The sequence below is a fragment of the Peromyscus californicus genome, unplaced genomic scaffold, assembly GCF_007827085.1.
Source record: "Peromyscus californicus insignis strain IS unplaced genomic scaffold, ASM782708v3 Scaffold_4__1_contigs__length_199733344, whole genome shotgun sequence".
In the NCBI taxonomy this organism is placed as follows: domain Eukaryota; kingdom Metazoa; phylum Chordata; class Mammalia; order Rodentia; family Cricetidae; genus Peromyscus; species Peromyscus californicus.
Window position 1 is genome coordinate 35,067,144 of NW_026294562.1, and position 19,272 is coordinate 35,086,415.

At 44.8% G+C, this 19,272-nt stretch overlaps 1 protein-coding gene across 1 annotated transcript; it reads right to left on the reverse strand.

The window, feature by feature from the left end:
* Positions 1-5,172: 5,172 nt before the first annotated feature.
* Kcnv2 (potassium voltage-gated channel modifier subfamily V member 2) lies at positions 5,173-18,333 on the reverse strand. Its single transcript, XM_052712373.1, has 2 exons — positions 16,399-18,333; positions 5,173-6,047 (listed from the first exon to the last, which is right to left on the reverse strand). Exons 1-2 carry the CDS (start codon positions 17,794-17,796, stop codon positions 5,766-5,768), a joined length of 1,680 nt encoding a protein of 559 aa, XP_052568333.1. The 5' UTR covers positions 17,797-18,333; the 3' UTR covers positions 5,173-5,765.
* Positions 18,334-19,272: the final 939 nt, after the last annotated feature.

A 19,272-nucleotide genomic window follows, 5' to 3' on the forward strand; every position in this document is an offset into this window, starting at 1 on the left:
GTGAGGGAACACTTCTTCTCCTAGCCTGAAGACAGTAGGAAGAATAGGGTTTGCAGGGAGCCCGTGAATGCTGTCACCAAACACAGGGGTTGGTAAGCTGACCCATGGCTGTGGGAACTCAGCTTCTCTCCTCTCTTCTCTGATATCCTGGCAGAGGGCTTGGAATCTGGCTATTCAGACTTGGAGACAGACCTCTGTGGCCACACAGCTAGGCAGGGAAGAGTAAATAATATTGTGGTGATAATTTGCCTAAAGATCAGAGGACAGAGCTAGCCACAGAGTTAGCCACAGAGGTCAGGCAGTGGTGGCACACACCTTTAATCCTAGCACTCGGGAGGCAGAGATCCGTCTGGATATCTGTGAGTTCAAAGGCACCCTGGACTACACGAAGATTAATCCAGTTTAAAAGAGAAACAGCCAGGCAGTGGTGGCACACACCTTTAATTCCAGCACTTGGGATCATACACCTTTAATCCCAGTACTTGGGAGTCACACACCTTTAAATTTTTAATTTAAAACTAGGAAGGTTGAGACGGGAAGTGATACAGCTGGGCAGAGAAAGGAATATAAGGCGGGAGGAGACGGAAGTCAGCCCCTTTCAGCTGAGGACCCAGAGGTATTCAGTCTGAGGGTTCATGGAGACAGGGTCTTCTCTTTTCGGCTTAGTAGCTGGCGAGGTGAGAAGTGACTGTAGCTTGTTTCCTCTGATCTTTCAGCATTTGCCCCAATATCTGGCTCTGGGTTTTTATTATAAGACCATTTAGGACTGTGCGACATAATATTAGAGATGTCACCAGAGAATAGGAAGAGAGAGGAACACTGGGCTATAGGTACCACATTCATCTTGTTCTGAGCTGCACATGTCTGTTGTGTGATATTTTTGTGTGTTCTGACAAAGCTTGCCTGGAGATCAGAGGGTGGAGCTAGCCACTAGTTAACCATAGAGGCAGGCTGTGGTGGCTCACACCTTTGATCCCAGCACTTGGGAGGCTCATGCCTTTAGTCCCAGCACAATCAGGAGATGGAGACAGGAATATAAGGTGGGTGGAAATAGGATCTCGGGCCCTCTTTCCATCTGAGGATTCATACAGATAAGTCTCTAGAGGCTGTTGCTCTGCTTCTTAGATCTTTCAGTTTATTATCCTGATATTCGACTCTTGGTTTCTATTGATAAGACTAATTTGGATGACGCTTCACCCGTCACTAGCATTTAGAGGCCAATAGTATTTCAATCCATTTTCCTTGATCTAAAATCTTTAGAATAGCATCGTTTTGTTGTTATTGGTTTGCTTTTGTCAGTGATAAATGAAAGTCTCCTTTAACTTGAGGGAAAGTTTCTTGCAAACATGTTATTATTTTTTTTTTCTCTTGAGGTAGAACAGGGGCAGCCGCTGTGAACTAGCTAGTGGTCACCGTATGAGGCACAGCTCTGTGTCTTCATCTCTACAGAAAGTTCCGGAATACACTGGCCTGAGATCTTGGGCACAGCCCAGAATGGTGGAAAGCTGGCTTGCTCTAGAGCAGCTCTTCTCAACTTGTTGGTCGTGACCCCTTTGGGGGTCTGCACATCAGATAGCCTGCATATCGGATATTTACATTATGATTCACAACGGTGGAAAAATTACAAAATCACAAAATGAATTAGTAATGAAAATAATTTTATGGTTGGGGGAGTCACCACAACATGAGGAACTAACTGTTTTAAAGGGTCACAGTGTTAGGAAGGGTGAGAACCACTGCTCTATAGCCTGTCTCTGGGGAGTAGGGGATGTGTGTTGTTTGACATGTGTGTGTGCATGACCCCACCACGGACCCCAATGTCTCAGACCCACCAGAATGAATGGTCAAGCCTTTCCCTGGTCTTTGTGCGAATGTTAGTGTGTACAAAAAGTTTCAACTGCAGCATCCCCCTGAACGTATACAGCCTGAGACTGCTCTCTCCTAATCCTTCTACGGAGACTAGCTAAACCGGCCACCTCCTTGTTCCACTGTGCACAGTAGATCTGCCTCCTTGTTCAGCCGTAGACATCAAACCTGTCACCCTAATTCAGATGTATAAGAGAAATGTGCTGAGTTTCTGGGTTACTGTGCCTCCATCAGAGTGCCTGGCCTACTCAATCCCAGGGTTCTGTGCATGTGTCTGTGTGTCAACCTTTTTTTTCCAATCTCTGTTGTCTGAGTTAGGTCAGTCACTGAGCCCTACAGAGCACAGCTCCTCTCCTTGATGACAGAAGGCATTGCCTGAGTTTGTGCCGTTTTCTTGTGTAGCAACAGAGTAGAAATGATGTTGTTGATGATGAGGAGGAGAAAGTGGAGGGCCCACATTTACTTACTATGTAACATGTGCCAGGGTGCTAATGTTTGAAATACGCACAACATCATTTACCAGCAATCACAATCCGGAGGGAAATACCACTATTATTTCCATGTTAACAATGTGAGAACAAGTTGAGGAAAATTGTTACCACATAACTATTAGGTCATGCCAGATGAAATTGCCAATATTCATTCATGTTTGATGAAAATGTCAACTTCATATGGTTCAACTTTGTGTAATACATTGCAGCATCAGCTTTAAAATCCAGAGCAAGCTCATTGTAAGCTTTGGTGAGTGACCAATGAAACCTCTGTAAAGCCGCCCAAGTATTAAAGAAAATAACGTTCCTGTGACTGGTGCACAGTGACGCTGCTCACAAAATGTTCTTTTTTATGTCTGGGTTAATTTCATTCTGCCTGTCATTCTTACTGCCTGGGGGAGGCAGTGCACAGCTGTCTGAACAGATGTGGCCAGTGAGACTGGGAGGAGGTCTGTTGCTATTGACTAGATCCCAGGGACCTGGAAAATCCCAGCTTTGTCATTAGCACCCCCCATCCACCCCCCAGCCCCCATGCACCCCTACTCCTGTCTCAGGGCGACTGCCTTATCCGTTGTGTTAGGTGGATATATGAGCTGACTCAGCTCACAGGATTACTTCTGGCAAGGAGACTGATTCAAAAGCCCTCCTCTTTTTAGTTGGCGAGAAAGAAGAGATGATTCCCTGGCAGAAGGGTGTGCTCTTTGGGTATGGTATTAGGACATGGGCGTGACTACATGAAGAAATTTTGCCTCTGAAAAACAGCAGTACAGGACTGCAGATTTAACAAAGGAAAATGCCCGACTTGCAGTTAAAGTTGAATGTTAGGAGTATATACTATGCAATATTTGGGATATATTTCCATTAAAAATGGTTCCTTGGCTAAAATTCAAGTTTACCCCATGCTTTGGTTTGAACAGCTCCCTCTGTGAGTCAGGTATATTGTCAGTGTAGCAGTATTAGGAGCTGAGGTGATTAGGGCTGAGGAAGCCATGAGGCAGCTCCTTCATGAGTGATGGACTCAAGGCCTTCATAAGATGCTTGGCCGCAGCAGTCAATGAGCTTGTCTTTTGCCATGTTAGGATACAATCCTAAGATGCACCAAGGAGGCATCATCTTGACCCACAACCCAACCTGCCTGTGTCTTCATCTTGGACTTCTAACCTGCAGAGCTGAGGGAAATAAACATACATATTTTTATGTATTGCTCAGCCCACAGTATTCTGTTACAGCCCTGCAAAACACTTCTAATTTGCCACTGCAGTGAAACACCATGGCCAAAAATAACATGGGAGGGAAGGGTAGATTTCATCTTACTTTTCCAGGTTGAAATTCATCCTTGGGAGAAATCCTGGCAGGAGTTTGGAGCAGAAACCATGTGGGGAATGATGCTTGCTGGCTTACTCTCTAGCTTGTTCCCTGGATCATGTTCATCTCGCTTTCTTCTGTATCCTAGACCCACCTGCTAGGGATGATGTCGCCCACGGTGGGCGAGGCTCTCAAACAATAGTCATCTGTAAGTGCCAGTACTTACTCACTGGACCAAGATTCCCTGCAATCATCAATCAAGATAGCCTGTCACAGACACAGCCATGGTCACAGGCCACTCTGATCTGAGAATCTCACAAGTGATTCTAGGTTGTGTCAAGTTGACAGAATTAACCAGAACAGATGTCTTGACCTCCTAGATGTAGTAATCTTAGAACAGTGCACTTTTGTCCACCCTTCAGACACTACATCATAGTGTATGAAAGCCACATATTTAGATTCCAACAGAGCCTTGTGCATCAGGTGAACATAGGCATAAAGCCCAGTCACAATATTTTAGTGGCTAGGTGAATGTACCTGGATCATTTAACCTCTCTAAGCTTCCATTTCTCATTACATAGAAAAACCACAGCATTTAGTTTAGGGATGTATTGAGGGTTATATGAAGTTACAAACTGTATGTACAGTCCCTAGCATTTGCCACTGTCAAAAGTACAATTACTCTTATTTATGATTGAGCTGGGACAGTCATACTCTGAGAGGACAGGGGCAAATCTCTGTGTGCTCTGTCCAAATGAGCCTTCCATTTCAAGACTTTGAGTTACAGTAGCCCTGTGGACCCAGAAAGGAATGAAAAAGAATGATCTTACCGGGTGGTGGTGGCACACACCTTTAATCCCAGCACTCAGGAGGCAGAGCCAGGTGGATTTCCATGAGTTTGAGGCCAGTCTGGTCTACAGAGCAAGCTCCAGGACAGGCACCAAAACTACACAGAGAAACCCTGTCTCAAAAAAACAAAAAACAAAAAAAAAAAAAAAAGAATGATCTCAAGGAAAGAAATGATCCGAGGGCACTGATGGCCAACCCTCAGTCTAGGGAGGTCCTTCCTTCAGTGTTTATCACACAGTAATTGTTGAAAAGGCAGGTTTGCTACCCCACCCCTTTTCTGGAAAACAGAATGGAAGATGGAAGTCTGAGTTATGAATGAGGACGGGGGTGGGGGGATGCTCCTCCTTTCAAGGGAGGGAGAAATTCACAATTACAGGCACATTTTATGGACCAAGTTTGGGTTCCCATAGTAATTCTAGACAGAGATTCCTCAGCATTGGCCTCACTGACATCTAGTAATTTGTAGCGCAAGGGTCTGCCCTATGCACCGTAGGGAGTTCTGTAGCATCCCATGCCTCTAATCTACTAGGTGCTGGGAACCTGCCTTTTCCTCTGTCACTAGAGTGACAATCAAGAGCATCTCCAAACATGACCTGGGGGACAAAAATTGCCTTTGGTTTGAACCACTGGTGGAGAACATAATTAGGCAGTACCACTCAGACACTTTGAACAGCCATCACATATTGAGCACGTACAAGGGTTATCTCCAATCCCAATACTCAGATTAAGAGGTAAGTGCGACTTTGTACATCTCACAGTTAAAGAGACCGAGGCTCAGAGGGTTGAAGTAAGTTCCCATAAATCTCCGAGCTGGTAGATCTGGGATCCTGACTGAGAGGTTGGTCTGACTCCAAAGCTTACATAGCTCTTGCTGTAACACTCCATTCTCTGGAAAATTAAGAGCCCTCCCTCCTTCTTTGAACTAGGAAACCTCATCTCCCGTTAATTCAAGTCTAAAAATACATATTGAGCTGGATGCCATGAAAAGCTAAAAGAGATAGCTAAAATGTTGCCCCCTTGGAGCCATTTCCAGTACCAACGTCATCCACAAACACAATCCAGTTGAAGAACAATGTGGGGCATTTTGAGTTTGCACCCAAATGAGCATTCCTAGCGTTAGAACTTTGAACAGAACACTCTTTGAGTGTGCCAGCTTCACATGCCCCTTTGCTGCCAGAGGGGACCATAATTTTAAAAGAAGCAATGAAGCTTTGAAGTTCTTGGGGTCTAGCAGCCTTGGGTCCTAATGAAGTATTAATTCTCATGCCTTGTGGTGGGCTGTGTGTTGCTTCCAGATAGACATTCAGCCATCTTCTTGGTGGCTCTCTTCATAAAGTTCACCTTTCCCCGCTCCCTACGGATGGCGGTGTACTCGTAGGCTTTGAGCTTGCTGTAGTAATCAGAGAACTTGTTGTAGAGGATGGAAATGGGCATCCCATTGAGGATAATCCCGAAAGCGATGCAGAGGAAGGCAAAAAGCCTGCCCAGGTGGGTCTCTGGGTACATGTCTCCATAGCCCACAGTGGAAATGCTTACCTGTAAAAAAGGAAAGCAGAACGGAACGGTTAGCCCTAAGAAGGAAGAGAAAGGGAGAGCAGCCTGCAGTAAAGAGCCCTGTCACCCTGTACATGCACAGGGGAACTGTTAAGAGCTCCCAGGGGGCCAGCTTTCAGAGTGGCCTGAAGGACTGTGGAAAGAATGCAAGCTGTGGGGCTGAAAGGCTCGTTTAAATCCTAACTATGACACACCAATGTTTTTATATGCAGCACAGGGAGACACGATCCACTTTAAAGAGCTGGAGGACCAAGCTTTATGTACCATATGTTGAATTCCTGTCATAGAACGAGTTCAGTAATTGTCTTTGTTTCCACACCTCTTCTAGGCTGTGTTAGGACAGGGGGATTCCCTGGAGTCACCTTCATCATGAATGTCTGAGAAAAATCTTGAGCTTAGAGGCAATCTGAATGGTGTTCAAGTCCAGACTGACCCTTCCGAGCTGGTAGGTCTTGGGACATACATTCAGATGCTGGACCATCTCTCAGAGGTCTGCAGAGCTATATACAAAGCAGTGGGCACAGTATCAGGCACCCAGGGCAATGAACACTCCATTGTGCTCCCCTCATCTTTGAAAGGAGACAATGATAGCATTGCTCAGAGCTGCTGTGTAGTTCAATTGTTTTTTTTTTTTTTTTAAATGGAGCTGCTTTAATTGTACTCATCTAGAGAAACACACTCATTACTTTGTGAAGGGACCTTCAGAAGACCTCACAGAGCAAAAATACGTTCACCCTTCATGAAATTCCTTTCATCATTCTTGACACACTGTTTTAAATCCCACTAATTAGAGATTTATTTAGGTTAACAAGCTTCCTGTTTAAAATGCAGATTCCCATGGGACTAGTTATCACTTAGTATAGCCAGAGAAAACCCTGGGGAAACCCCCTGGGGACTGTTTTTATGCCTCATGTGCTTCCATTGGTCCCCAGACTAAGTCACTAGGAGCCTCTGAAGCAGGGCTGTTGCTTACTGTAGTAAAAATATCCTCTTGCCAGCTCCAGGGGTGCTTGCTGCTCCTCGGATTTGTGTGATGGATGTCCTGGTCTTCCAACAGATGGCGGTAATTATACAAAGTCACTCCCTTGCCACACTGAGAAGGCCTTTGGCTCAGAAACGTAAGCACTGTTGTGCTGATGACGCAAGAGTTAGTTTGAACTTTCAAATGTGGTTGATTGATTGGAATGAAATGGAGAAATGAGCCAGCTGGGCAAAGCTGGCACTGATAAGAGCCACGGAAAGGGAAGGACAGGTCCCAAGGCTCACTGCTCCATCTCTGTCAAGAGAACTACCTTTTCCCAGGGCAGAAGAACACACGCAAGCCTAACAGAGGTAGGATGGCACAGACAGGGTTAAAGAAATAACTGGGCCGGGCGGTGGTGGTGCACGCCTTTAATCCCAGCACTCGGGAGGCAGAGCCAGGCTGATCTCTGTGAGTTCGAGGCCAGCCTGATCTACAGAGCGAGATCCAGGACAAGCACCAAAGCTACACAGAGAAACCCTGTCTCGAAAAACCAAAACAGCAACAACAACAACAACAACAAAAAACAAAACAAAAGAAATAAGGACTGTAGCTAGAAGTTTCTCCAGTTCTGCCTGGGTCCTGCAGTCCCGTGGCCTGCTAATAAAATAATCACACAGAAGCTTAATATTATTTATAACTGCTCGGCCATCAGCTCAGGCTAACTACTGACTAGCTCTTACACTTAAACTCAGCCCATTTCTGTTAATCTATATGTCACCACATGTTCCGTGGCTTTACCTGTGTGCCATTACATGCTGCTCCCTAGACAGCAGGCTGGTGTCTCTTGACTCAGCCTTCTTCTTCCCAGAATTTTCCTTGGCTGCTTATCCCTGCCTGGCTACTGGCCGATCAGCATTTTATTAAACCAGTGTACAAAGGCATTATCTCACAGCAAGGGATCACACTTGACTTCCTGGGTCTGAACCTACTTCACAGTTGTGTGAGTTTTGGGCAAAGCAGTTAAATTATCTCTGCCTCAGTTTCTATTTTTGGCATATGGAGATAATAATAGTACCTACTTGGAATGATTGTAATAGGAATCAAAGGTGTCCCTATCCACAGGCTGTGGGAGCATATGCCTGAGGGAGACCTGAGGGGTCCTCTCTTAAAGCTAGCCCCAGCTGAAGAGAAGCAAACACAAACACTTATGGAGTAATTCTCCACCAGGAACTTGACCTCTTCTGTCTAATAGACCCACAAGCTGTAGAAATAGGACCGTCTAGACTTTGGCTAAATTCTGGGTGAGGGAGATTTCAGCCAGCATTCCCCATGGCTTTGGTAGAAGATATTCTTTTCCCATACTCTGGATGAAAACATAGGGATGAGCAGAGACCATGTTACACTTCAGTTCATCTCCACATCTGCCTGTGTGTCTGCATATATGTCTTGTCCCTGTCCATACCAGAGTCAGACCTCTCTCCACGTGTGCAAGCCAAGCTGTACTTTTCATCTATCACAAACACCATCACTTACACTCCAGGATGACCATGCAGTCATTGATTTTTTTGTGGAGGCCACTGAAGAGAGTTTGGTTACTGAGACAAGTGATGACAGGAAGGGATAGTTTTGGAACATTGCACAGCTCCAAAGGAGAAGGCCCTGCAGTCAGCCAGACACACAAGGGTCCAACAGTGAGGAAAGGGTTGGGGAGACAGAGAGGAAAGGAAGTGAGTAATACAAAGGGCTGTTATTAAGCTTTTGATTAACTCCCAAACTGGCTTAGCTTCACCCCCAACCTTACTTTCTTTAAGTTTTGTTTCCCATAAATTATCAAGATCTTTTTAAATTTTATTTCTTCTTTTTTCTTTTATTTCTGGTATGAAAATATAATTACAATATTTTAATTTTTATTTTTTGGATAAAATTTGAGTGAAAAGTCAAAAGCAAATTGTTTTGCCTTAAACAAAAATATCTGAAATACATAATCAGGTATGAGAAATCTTGAGTATCTTGGATCTCTAGTTTCAGAGAAGAGACCTCTCCTGCTAGGAGGCTATGTGTATCTGGTCCCTAAAAATATGTTCAAAATATAGAATTGTTTTGCTGTCTGTTTTGAGGATAATTTTATTCAATATGTAACCTTGTTCTTTTTTATTTATTTATTTTTGAGACAGAGTCGCACTATGTAACTCTGGCTGTTCTGGAACTCACTATGTGGAGCAGGCTGGTCTAGAACTCACAGAGATCCACCTGCCTCTGTCTTCCAAATTCTGGGATTAAAGGTGTGTGCCCCTATGCCTAGTTTGTAATTTTATTTTGTCCCTTGCCTCGGGGTAAGATTTAGGATTTCTTGGCTTAGGGAATTTTCTGTAGATTACATAGCATATATCACATCTTCATAGATGGTATTAAAACAGAAGACCCCAGACTGACCAAATGACCTTACAGAGTGAGTTCTCCCATTAGCAGAAGATGAGTTTGGAAATGGAACCAAAGTGTCTGCAAAAATCTAGCAAAACTGGCTTTTTAATCAGTCTTAAACTGGAAGCGGACCATGCTACTGAAAACTTACAGCTTTCCCCTAGTTTTGTGTTTCAAGACTCAGAACATGACTGTCCCATGACAGCTCCCTCATTAATCAACAAATCCTGGCCTGCCAACCACTGTTCAGACAAGCATCAGGGTTTCCTCTGAGACAGGAATATCACACTTGAATTTCTCCTTCAACAAACAATGTTTGTTTCCCTCATGAAAAATAGGGCATAGATAAAATGTCTTGGAAGCCAGTAGTTCATGCATCTAGGAAGTATGATTCCAGGAAATAAACCTAATTAAGAAAATAATTAGTACCCCTTCGGGTTTTCCCAAAGAAGAGAGCCAGTAAAGGCTGTTTTCCCTCTTAAAACTATGCTCAACAGTATATGTTGTCTTTCAAAGGCTATTTATCCATGCTACTGTTGCAACAAATATTTCTTTTTTGCAAATATTTCCTCTAGGATTATAATCTAATGAAACAATTCAGATAGGTAAAAGTTGCTGTACCCATCCTGCTAATTAATCTTGATGTCAGTTGCCTACATCAAATACTGAATGCAATCACTCTGGGGGCAATTCCTCAAAGTATTTTGTAGTAAGAATGAGATTAACACTCTGAACATTGACTTTCATTTGGATGTTATGGTATGCTACAGTTTTAACATGAGTGTAAGTGGTACAGAAAGGAGGAGATTGGCCCAAGCTAAGGCAAACCACAGATGCAGGTCCAGCAATCTACCCACACAGAGGCAGACAATAAAGATGCCCTATGCATCTTCAGCTTATTAAACACCTCTCCATCCCTTTGATGCTCACTCACATTCCATTGAAGTCATCTTGAACAAGAGGAGAAACATGCTTTAAAGACATAAAAGGGGCCCCTAAGATACAAAACAAACAAACAAACAAAAACAAACAACAAAACTGGTGTCTTTGAGCTGTTGCCTCACTTATAACTGTTTCTGAACAAGCTAGAACTTCAGTACTTTCTGTACCAGATATTACAGGCAGTCCAGTTCAGCCCCAAGCTTGGTGCCCTTTTCTTTGATTCTCCAACTGGGATTCTATGGCCTACATTTCCCAGTTTCCCTTATTGGCTGTTTTTCAGAGCAGAGGCACATTTGGGAGACTGGGAGGTAAGAAGGAGGTAGGAGGGTCTCTGTGGTTGACTCTGATTTCCATCATCATCATCATCATCATCATCATCATCATCATCATCATCATATGGCTCAGATAGTTTGAACCTCCCAGTCCTCCCAGCACCAGCCTCAAGGCGCCACCTTGTAGATCTGTGCACAAGCTCCACATGGTCCTCCTCTGTAGGCCCAAGTCTGATAACACTACCGTCTCCCATCTGTTCTTCCTGTTCTAAGGCCAATAGTTGTTCTCTCCATTTGCTACTTTTTTTCTGTTACCTTCCTAATAACCGTGCATCTTTTCCCTCAGCAAATCCTCACCTTGATTTCCATTTTCCTGACTGTACCCTAATTCACTTCACATATGCGTTGTTTCCAAGCAATCAATTAAAATAAATTTCAGTGATCTTCCAAAGACCAACTATTTTCAAGGAAATGATACTATCATTTAGGAAAGCAAAGAGGGAGCCGGCTCTGTGGGGCACATCTATCTGGTGCCTCAGCCTAAGACAAGTTTCCTTTTAGGAGAGTTTTAGAAGTGATGGGTTTATGACATAGTTTCCTCTTTGACTCCTACAACTTTAATTTTTCTGGAAGAGTCCAAAGGAAATGGTTTGTTGACAATCTAACTGGCCTTTTTACTTGAAGACAAACCCACTCAGGAGGCTGATGGTTACAACTTCATCATAGAGCTATCGTTGTTGGCCCATAGGATGTATTTACCAATTGGGTAATCCTGAAAACCCCCACATGGCTGGCGCTGCTCCGGGCATGGCCTGCTGATCTACATACTCAGAAGCTTGCCCTTCTTACGTCTCACAATTTTTCTTTCCCCCCCAGTGGAGAAGGGATCATTCCTGGTTTAATTTCTCCTAAAATGGATCTGGAGTCAAAGGTTATTGCTTCCATGTGATAAAGACTATCAGCTAGATAGATGTGGTAGCTTCTACTTATTACAGACTTACTACAGGCTAGAATGTTACAGCTGTTTCTTATTACATGAGTGCTCACAAATAACCAGCATTTGGCAGAGGAGAAGGGTCTATCTTACATACACGAGGAATTGCAGATGTGAAGCTCCACGAGGGATTCGTTCTTGCATATATAAGGGCTGCACAATAGGGAAAATTCTTCACAATAACGAAAGTGGTTTATTTCTTTTAAAACTCCCACTCGAATTACAGAGGGTTGAAGGATCCTTGACATTAGAGAGAGGGATGATATTAAAAGCAGATCAGCTTGCGAGTTGTTCTCTAAGTTCTGGTAAGGAACAAACAATACCTAGGAGAATGAGTCGGAGAATCTGTGTCTCATGTGAGTAGCATAATAAGATTCTATCAATCACAGCCAGGTGTGGGAGCACACACCTTTAATCCTAGCATTTGGGAGGCAGAGGCAGTGATCTCTGTGAGTTCAAGGTCCTCGTGGTCTATTTGTGAGTTCCAGGTCAGCCAGAGTTACACTGTGGGACCCTGTGCCAAAGGAAAGAAAAAAAGAAAAGAAAATATCTATCATTTTTTTTTTACTTCACCTTGACATTTCAATATGTGAGTGTATGGGTATAATATATTTGAGCAGTAATATATTACTACAGTAGGATGATCTTTTTTTATTAGATCTAACTTACTGTACCTCCCTGCCACCAAGGTATTTTCTATAAGTCTCACAAAGCTTTGCTTTCCTGGGCTGACCTGGCTTGACACTTGCTTGAGTATGGTCATGTGACATGCTTTGGGTTGAGCTGATATCTACAATTCAACAAGTTGAGCAAATATGAACAGAAGTGATATGATGCAGTGCTTGCATAGTTAGGTCTGTACTCTCTCTCCTGGCCTTTGCCACAGCCAAGAGACAGGCCTGTAGAAGTTCGAGGGACATGAAGTCCAGTTCCCTCCTTTTAATCTTTATACCTACCATCTTTAATCCAGCTGGGCTGTCAGACATGAGAGTGAGGGTTACCAGATGAAAAGAACTTGTAGTTTAAACAGACCAGATTAGTTGCTCACAGGCATTTACCTATTTATTTATTTATTTATTTATTCATTTACTGGGGCAAGATCTCACTGTGCAGTCCTGGTGGGCCTGGAACTTGCTATATAGACCAGCATGGCTTCAGTCTCACAGAGATCTGCCTGGTTTTGCTTCCTAAGGGCTAGGATTAAAAGCGTGCACAGCCACACCTAGATTAAGTTGCTCACTTTTATATTCATGCACTAAATGAATGCTTGATTCTTTAAGTCATCCAGTGTTGGCATGGGTTGTGACATGCCATTGCTGTGGCAGTAAGTAATTTGTAACTTATACATCATTTATAAACAAGCAAATGTGTATGCATTTGGGGGTTGTGTTCAAGGTTTTAGGAAAAAGTATATGTGCTCAATAAAATACTCGTGGGCCAGTTACTTTTAAAATCCCACTTCTTTTTTTATTTATTTAAATTTTGAATAAGCGTACAGAGTAACATGTTACCTATTGTCAAAATCCCACTTCTCACCTTCTTATGACTGTTTAGTTATGTAGATTTAAGTGAATTTCTTTTCATGGTTCAAACTTGAACTCAAGGTCATCTCATCTCCAACATGACATTTCTGTTATACCATCAAAAAAAAAAATTCTACCATCCCACCTGCTCTCTATCCTGCTATCCCATATGTTTTCTCACACCAATATTAGAAATGATTACATTTCTTTCTGCACTAAAATGTAAGCATCATAATGGAAAGATACCCTCCACTCACCACCCATCATTCAGTGCTTAGTGTTTAGAGTATGACCTGGCATACTGCGTGTCCTCAGGGAGGAAGATGGACTTCTGTGCGTTATTTTACATCCTCTCACTTTACAACTACGTCTAAGAACCAGGGCACTTTGTATCTATCATTTCATGGTGTTCTTTCCTCCTTGCTCTCTGATAATAAAATGCCTAAGTACATAACATGCAAGATAATCAAAGTACCAAAAAGAGCTGAGCTTATAGCATCGGTTCTGAGGAACGCCACAGTCCTAGAATAATCAAGGAAATTGTTCCTACTGGGTTCTTAGGTTTGCCCGGGGAGAACACACGAGTTATCAGTCACTTGTGCACTTCATAATGACTTGTCCTGTATAAATCTCAGAACAGACTGGATAAAGGTCACTGGTATGGGGTAAGGTAGGTTGAAAGGGGAGGTCAGAATATGTGAGATTTGGTTTGTAAAAACCGTGTTTGATAAAGATAAGGGCTCTATACTCCAAACCCCTCACATTGATTAAAACAATAATAGGTAAACTATTTCACAGATTAAAAAAGTCAATGGTGATTTAACTTTTGTTGTGAATTTTTTTTAAAAAAAATTCACTGATTCTGAATAAAATGAATTCATTACCAGAAGAGAAAAAGTTTCACTTGGCATTAATTAGCACAGGAAATTAAGTGATCAATGAGCATTAACATCAGAAATATTTTAAAGGTGAAAATTCAGTATCAATAGATCTACTAAAAGTATTTATATTAGTATAGTTAATGTAGCACAAATATTGTGGGCTAAAATGAGTTGGAAGCCCCATAGTGCCATGGCCTGTTCACCATAGCCTTTTAAGATCTTTGGCTGAATGAAAATTTGACTTTAAAACTTTGTATTATCGGGCTGGAGAGATGGCTCAGGGGTTAAGAGCACTGCTGCTCTTCCAAAGAACCAGGGTTCAATTGCCAGCGCCCACGTGGCAGCTCACAACTGTCTGTAATTCCAGTTCCAAGGAATCCAACACCCTCATACCGGCAAACCAATGTACATGCAATAAAAATAAATAAACGAAAACCTTTGTATTATATTGTCAGCATGTGGATTTGCTGTTTGTATTTCCACTTCAGTCACCTTTTAAAGTAAATGTCATTTGCTGGGGACAAATCATCCTCCAAGAACTCCATCTGTACACATGGTTTATCTACTATGGAGATGACCTTTCATCATTGGAATCTGATCAGAGCAGCCGCCTCTGACAAGCTTGCTCAGAAGAGCCTAACAGCGCCCTTACTTTCAGCTTGAAAGGGAAGGAAGACACAGTGAGCTGCAGGGGACTTCAAGTCCAGCTTCCTCTTGTAGAGACATGGGGATGAGGAAAGTGAATGGTGGGCTGACGGAATCATGGTTAATCGCTGGGATCCTGGAGGCTAGCCCCTTCTGAGTCTCCCATCCTGATGTCGTGTTCTGTCAGTGGCCCTGGGGTTAGGTTTATCTCAGAATTTTGTACTGGACTGTGTGCTGACATCGTCAATGTGGATGTCATAAACATCTGCTCTCATTTGCATTACCATCTGCTTTAAAGGAGGAAAACGAAGGAGCTATTCAATTCTTCCTCATACCAGCAAGTTTACTCGCTGATCTGAGGTGAGGTGGTTTGTATCTTTCAGGGATTTATCTAGTATACCAGAAATAGGCATTTTAAGTAAATGGTATAGATTACTATAAAGAGTCGAGCCGGGCGGTGGTGGCACACGCCTTTAATCCCAGCACTCGGGAGGCAGAGACAGGCGAATCTCTGTGAGTTCGAGGCCAGCCTGGGCTACCAAGTGAGTTCCAGGAAAAGGCGCAAAGCTACACAGAGAAACCCTGTCTCGAAAAACCAAAAAAAAAAAGAGTCGAGTATTCAAAACAGTGATAAGAAAAAGAGGTATATTAACAGTCACATTAGACAAGGTGTGACAATGACCGAAAGCTTGCAAGGCACAGTGGCAGGGCAAGGAAAGGGTGTAGAAGTTAGAGTAGGAGGGACTTACATTTTATCCCTGGGTATCACCTCCAGCTGTGCGCCTACCCCCACACTCTCTGGACCCCGGCACCTCTGGTTATAAAATGGGACAATTACACTCTCTCCTGGAAGAACTGCAGTGTAGTTAGAAGTTAGATGCATCTTTCCACACTCAGACTTAACTAGAACAAGAGGCAGTAAGGTCTCAGTTAGGATCAACATTGTTCAGCCAAATCTTACCCCCTCCTAACATATCTATAGTGTCCTTCAAACACTGAAGCCACTTCTTACTTGTCCTCTTAAAAAGAGGGTGACAACAGCCATTTCTTTGTGATGTTTAAGTAAAACCAGCTTATAAATCATTTAGGACACTAAGTGTCCAATAAGTGGCGACTGGGCAATGAGGAGGCCTATTGTATCCACAAAATGTGAATCATTTCTCACTTTTCTTAAATTCTGCCTGCCAAAGATTTCTTTTTTCTTCTTCAGGTTTTGCTTTTGTTGTTTGTTCATTCTCTCTCTCTCTCTCTCTCTCTCTCTCTCTCTCTCTCTCTCTCTCTCTCTCTCTCTTTGAGGTGGGAGGGCCTCAAGTAACCTAAGCTGGCCAAGGCTGGCCTTGAATTCCTGACCCTCCTCACTCCACCTCCCAAGTGCAGGGATTACAGGCAGGATTCATGCAACACCTCATCAGCTCCCTGTTAAGGACTTTCAGATCAAACCTGGATTTGAAAATCTTTAGGACCATGTAAAATTGAATTAGTAAACAACAATCTTGATGTCATTCCAACTTTAAAACATCTGTTCAGGTTGTTTTGGAGGCAGCCATGTGGTACAGAGGTGCATTATCCTTTAGCCAGACCTGAAAAGGTCAAGAGACAAGCTCGCCAAGGCTGATGACTAAGGAAAGGGAGGGGCAGAGTACGTCGTCCTGGGAGAAAGGATGAAGAAGCGCAAGCGCCATAGTACTCACCGCGGCCCACCACCAGGCATGGAGGATGCTGGTGAAGTTGGTGCCAGGCACATCGTGCTCTACCGAGTAGACAGCTGCAGAGAAGGAGAAGATGCCCATAGTGATGAAGAGCATCAGGCAGCCCACCTGCTGGTAGCACTGGCGCAGCGTGAAGCCAAAGGCACGCAGCCCGGTGGAGTGGCGTGCCAGCTTGAGGATGCGGAAGATGCGCATGAGGCGCATGATGCGCAGCACCTGGCCCACCTTGCCCACGCGCCCCACGGTCTCCAGGTCATGTTCCATCGGGGAACCCTTGCCACCCCTCTGGTCCTCGCTCGTGAAGCACTCAAGCAGCAGCTGCAGGTAGAAGGGCAGAATGGCCACCAGGTCCACCAGGTTGAGGGCGCTGCGCGCGAAGCGTCGCAGGTTGGGGGTGGAGGCGAGGCGCAGCAGGAACTCCAGGGTGAAGAAAGCCACACACAGCATCTCCACGTGCTCCAGGATGGGCCTCGGGTCCCCACCACCCGTGCCCTGCTCGGCCTGGTGCTGCATCTCCTCCACCGTGTTGAGCGCCAGGGCCACCACGGAGATGAGCACGAAGAGGTTGGAGGCCACCCCCATGGCCTTGGCGGCCACGGAGGAAAAGGGCTTCTCCATGAGGTTCCAGAGGCGGCGACGCTGCGGCCCGTAGAAGCGCATGTCCCGGAAGAGCTCCTCGGCCTCCTCGGCCTGTGCCTGTGCACGCAGCTCCCGCTGGATCTTGAGCTGCTCGCTCAGTTCGTCCCTCCGCTCCTCAAAGCAGATGCGACAACAGCGTGGTGTGTACTTGAGCCTCACGCCCCAGTAGCCTAGCTCCTCCAGGAAGCTGCGGGGACACAGCTCATCTCTCACCAGTAGCACCCCGGATATGTAGAAATTATAGATGAGCTGGAAGACCGCGGGGTCACGGTCAAAGAAGTACTCGTCTGTCTGTGCCTCGTAATCGTCGCACAGGCCCAGCTGGCAGCTGCGGCTGGTGGAGGTGGCCAGACGGCCCAGACGCGTTTTGGGGTAGTTGGCTAGCTCGCAGCATTCCAGCTGGTAGCTGTGGCCGCCTACGTTCACTTTCAGCGTGGAGAGCTGGACTGGAGTGTCAGTATGGCCATCCAGAGGGGCTGTGGAGCACTCTGGCTGCTGGTTCTCCTCCGCAAGGTCATCCTTCCAGTCCTCTTCCTCCTCCCCGCCGTCCTCATCTTCCTCAATGTAGTAATTGTAGGTCCACGGTGGTGTGATGCTGGCCTGAGAGCCAGTGCGGGCTCCCAAGGAGCAGATGCTCCTGCGATGTTGGTTGCTCCTGGTGCTGGGCACCTCCTCGGTCTCTGGAATAGTCCAGGGCTTGTAGCTCAGGGACGGTCTCCTCTCGTTGCTCTGTTTCAGCATGGCTGTGGGAGTCAGGCCACTTGCCTGTGGCTCCTGTTTGTCTGGGGTTCCTGGTCTGCTCACTGCCGGTGGAAGGACAGATAGAGTGCCCTGCACTGTCTCAGAGAGACCAGCCTACCCGGGGCCCCAGACATTACCCTCAAAGCTGTTCTTCCTCCTGGCCTGGAAAAGCCCAGGCTAGCCTGCCAGATCTGAACACTAGCGGCCGAGAGGCATGAGTGCTCTAATCTTGCTGATAGGGAAGAAGCAAGTGTTAGGAGGGATTTGGGGCCTCTTAGCCAGTTCTTCCCCCACCCCTCTGACGTGGAGGGTGATTATGTGGTCTTAAATCTCCAGATAATCAGAAGAAGGCAGAGATTATTGCTAATAAAAATGTCGGTCAGCCTTGCCCTGGGGAAGTGCTTAGGGTATGTGTGCTGAGCGAGGTAAAATCAACTGAATTGGCTAGAGAACATGGACGCCCCTGTCTTCATCGTTCAAGTTTGAGATTGAAACTTCTGCCCTGAGGAAACCCACTGTGAGCAGTAATGACAGCAAAAAGCTGACATTGTGACTAGCCAGTTTATGACCCTTTGTTTAGATCCTCTAGAATTATTTTTCTTCTACCGGAAATAGATTTTTTCCACACAATATGGTCTAATGGTTTCCCTCCCCCTACTCCTCCCAGTTCCTCCTCCCCTCCCCTCCCATCCAAATGCACACCCTTTCTGTGTCTCCTTAGAAAACAAACAGGCATCTAGAGAATGATAATAAAATAAGACAAATAAAAACAGACAAAGAAGAATACAACAAAATGACCAAAAAAGAGCAGAGACAAACACATTCGCACACACCAACATTCCATAAAAACACAAAACCAGAAGCCATAATAGATACGCAAAGGACCTCTAAGGTAGAAAAAAAAAATGCCCTGACTTAACATTATGAGACAAAGAACCTCCAAAGATGCCATTGAGATAGTTTTGTGTTGTCCATGTACTGCTGGGCATGGAGCCGACTCCTCAGAATGGAATCTCAATGAGTCTCCCTCAGAGGAAACTAATTTTTCATTTGCAAGTGGCTATCAATTGCAGAGAGCTTCTAGGTTAGGGATGAGGGCATGTTCCCACTTCTCCTTTGCTCCAGGACGCCATCCGGTACAGACCCATGCAGGCTCTGTGCATGCTGCCACAGTCTCTGTTATTCATATGAGCTCCAGTCTTGTGTCTAGAAGACCTTGATTCCTTGGTGTCCTCCATCTCTTCTGGCTCTTACACTCTACCTCCTCTTCTGTGAGTTCCCTGAGTCCTGAGGGGAGGGATTTGATGGAGACAATCACTTTAGGGCTGAATGTTCCAAGGTCTCGAACTCTCTGCACATTGTCTGGCTGTGGGTCTCTGTATTTGTTCCCATTGGCTGCAGGAAGAAGCTTCTGGAGAGAGCTGAGCAAGGCACCAATCTATGAGTATAGCAGGATGTCCTTAGGAGTCATTTTAT

Coding starts and splice junctions, on each gene's coding strand:
- Kcnv2 (XM_052712373.1), bottom strand. CDS start 17,796: ATGCTGAAACAGAGCAACGAGAGGAGACCGTCCCTGAGCTACAAGCCC. Junction 6,048..16,398: donor ATGCCTGGTGGTGGGCCGCG/GTGAGTACTATG, acceptor CCTTTTTTACAG/GTAAGCATTTCCACTGTGGG.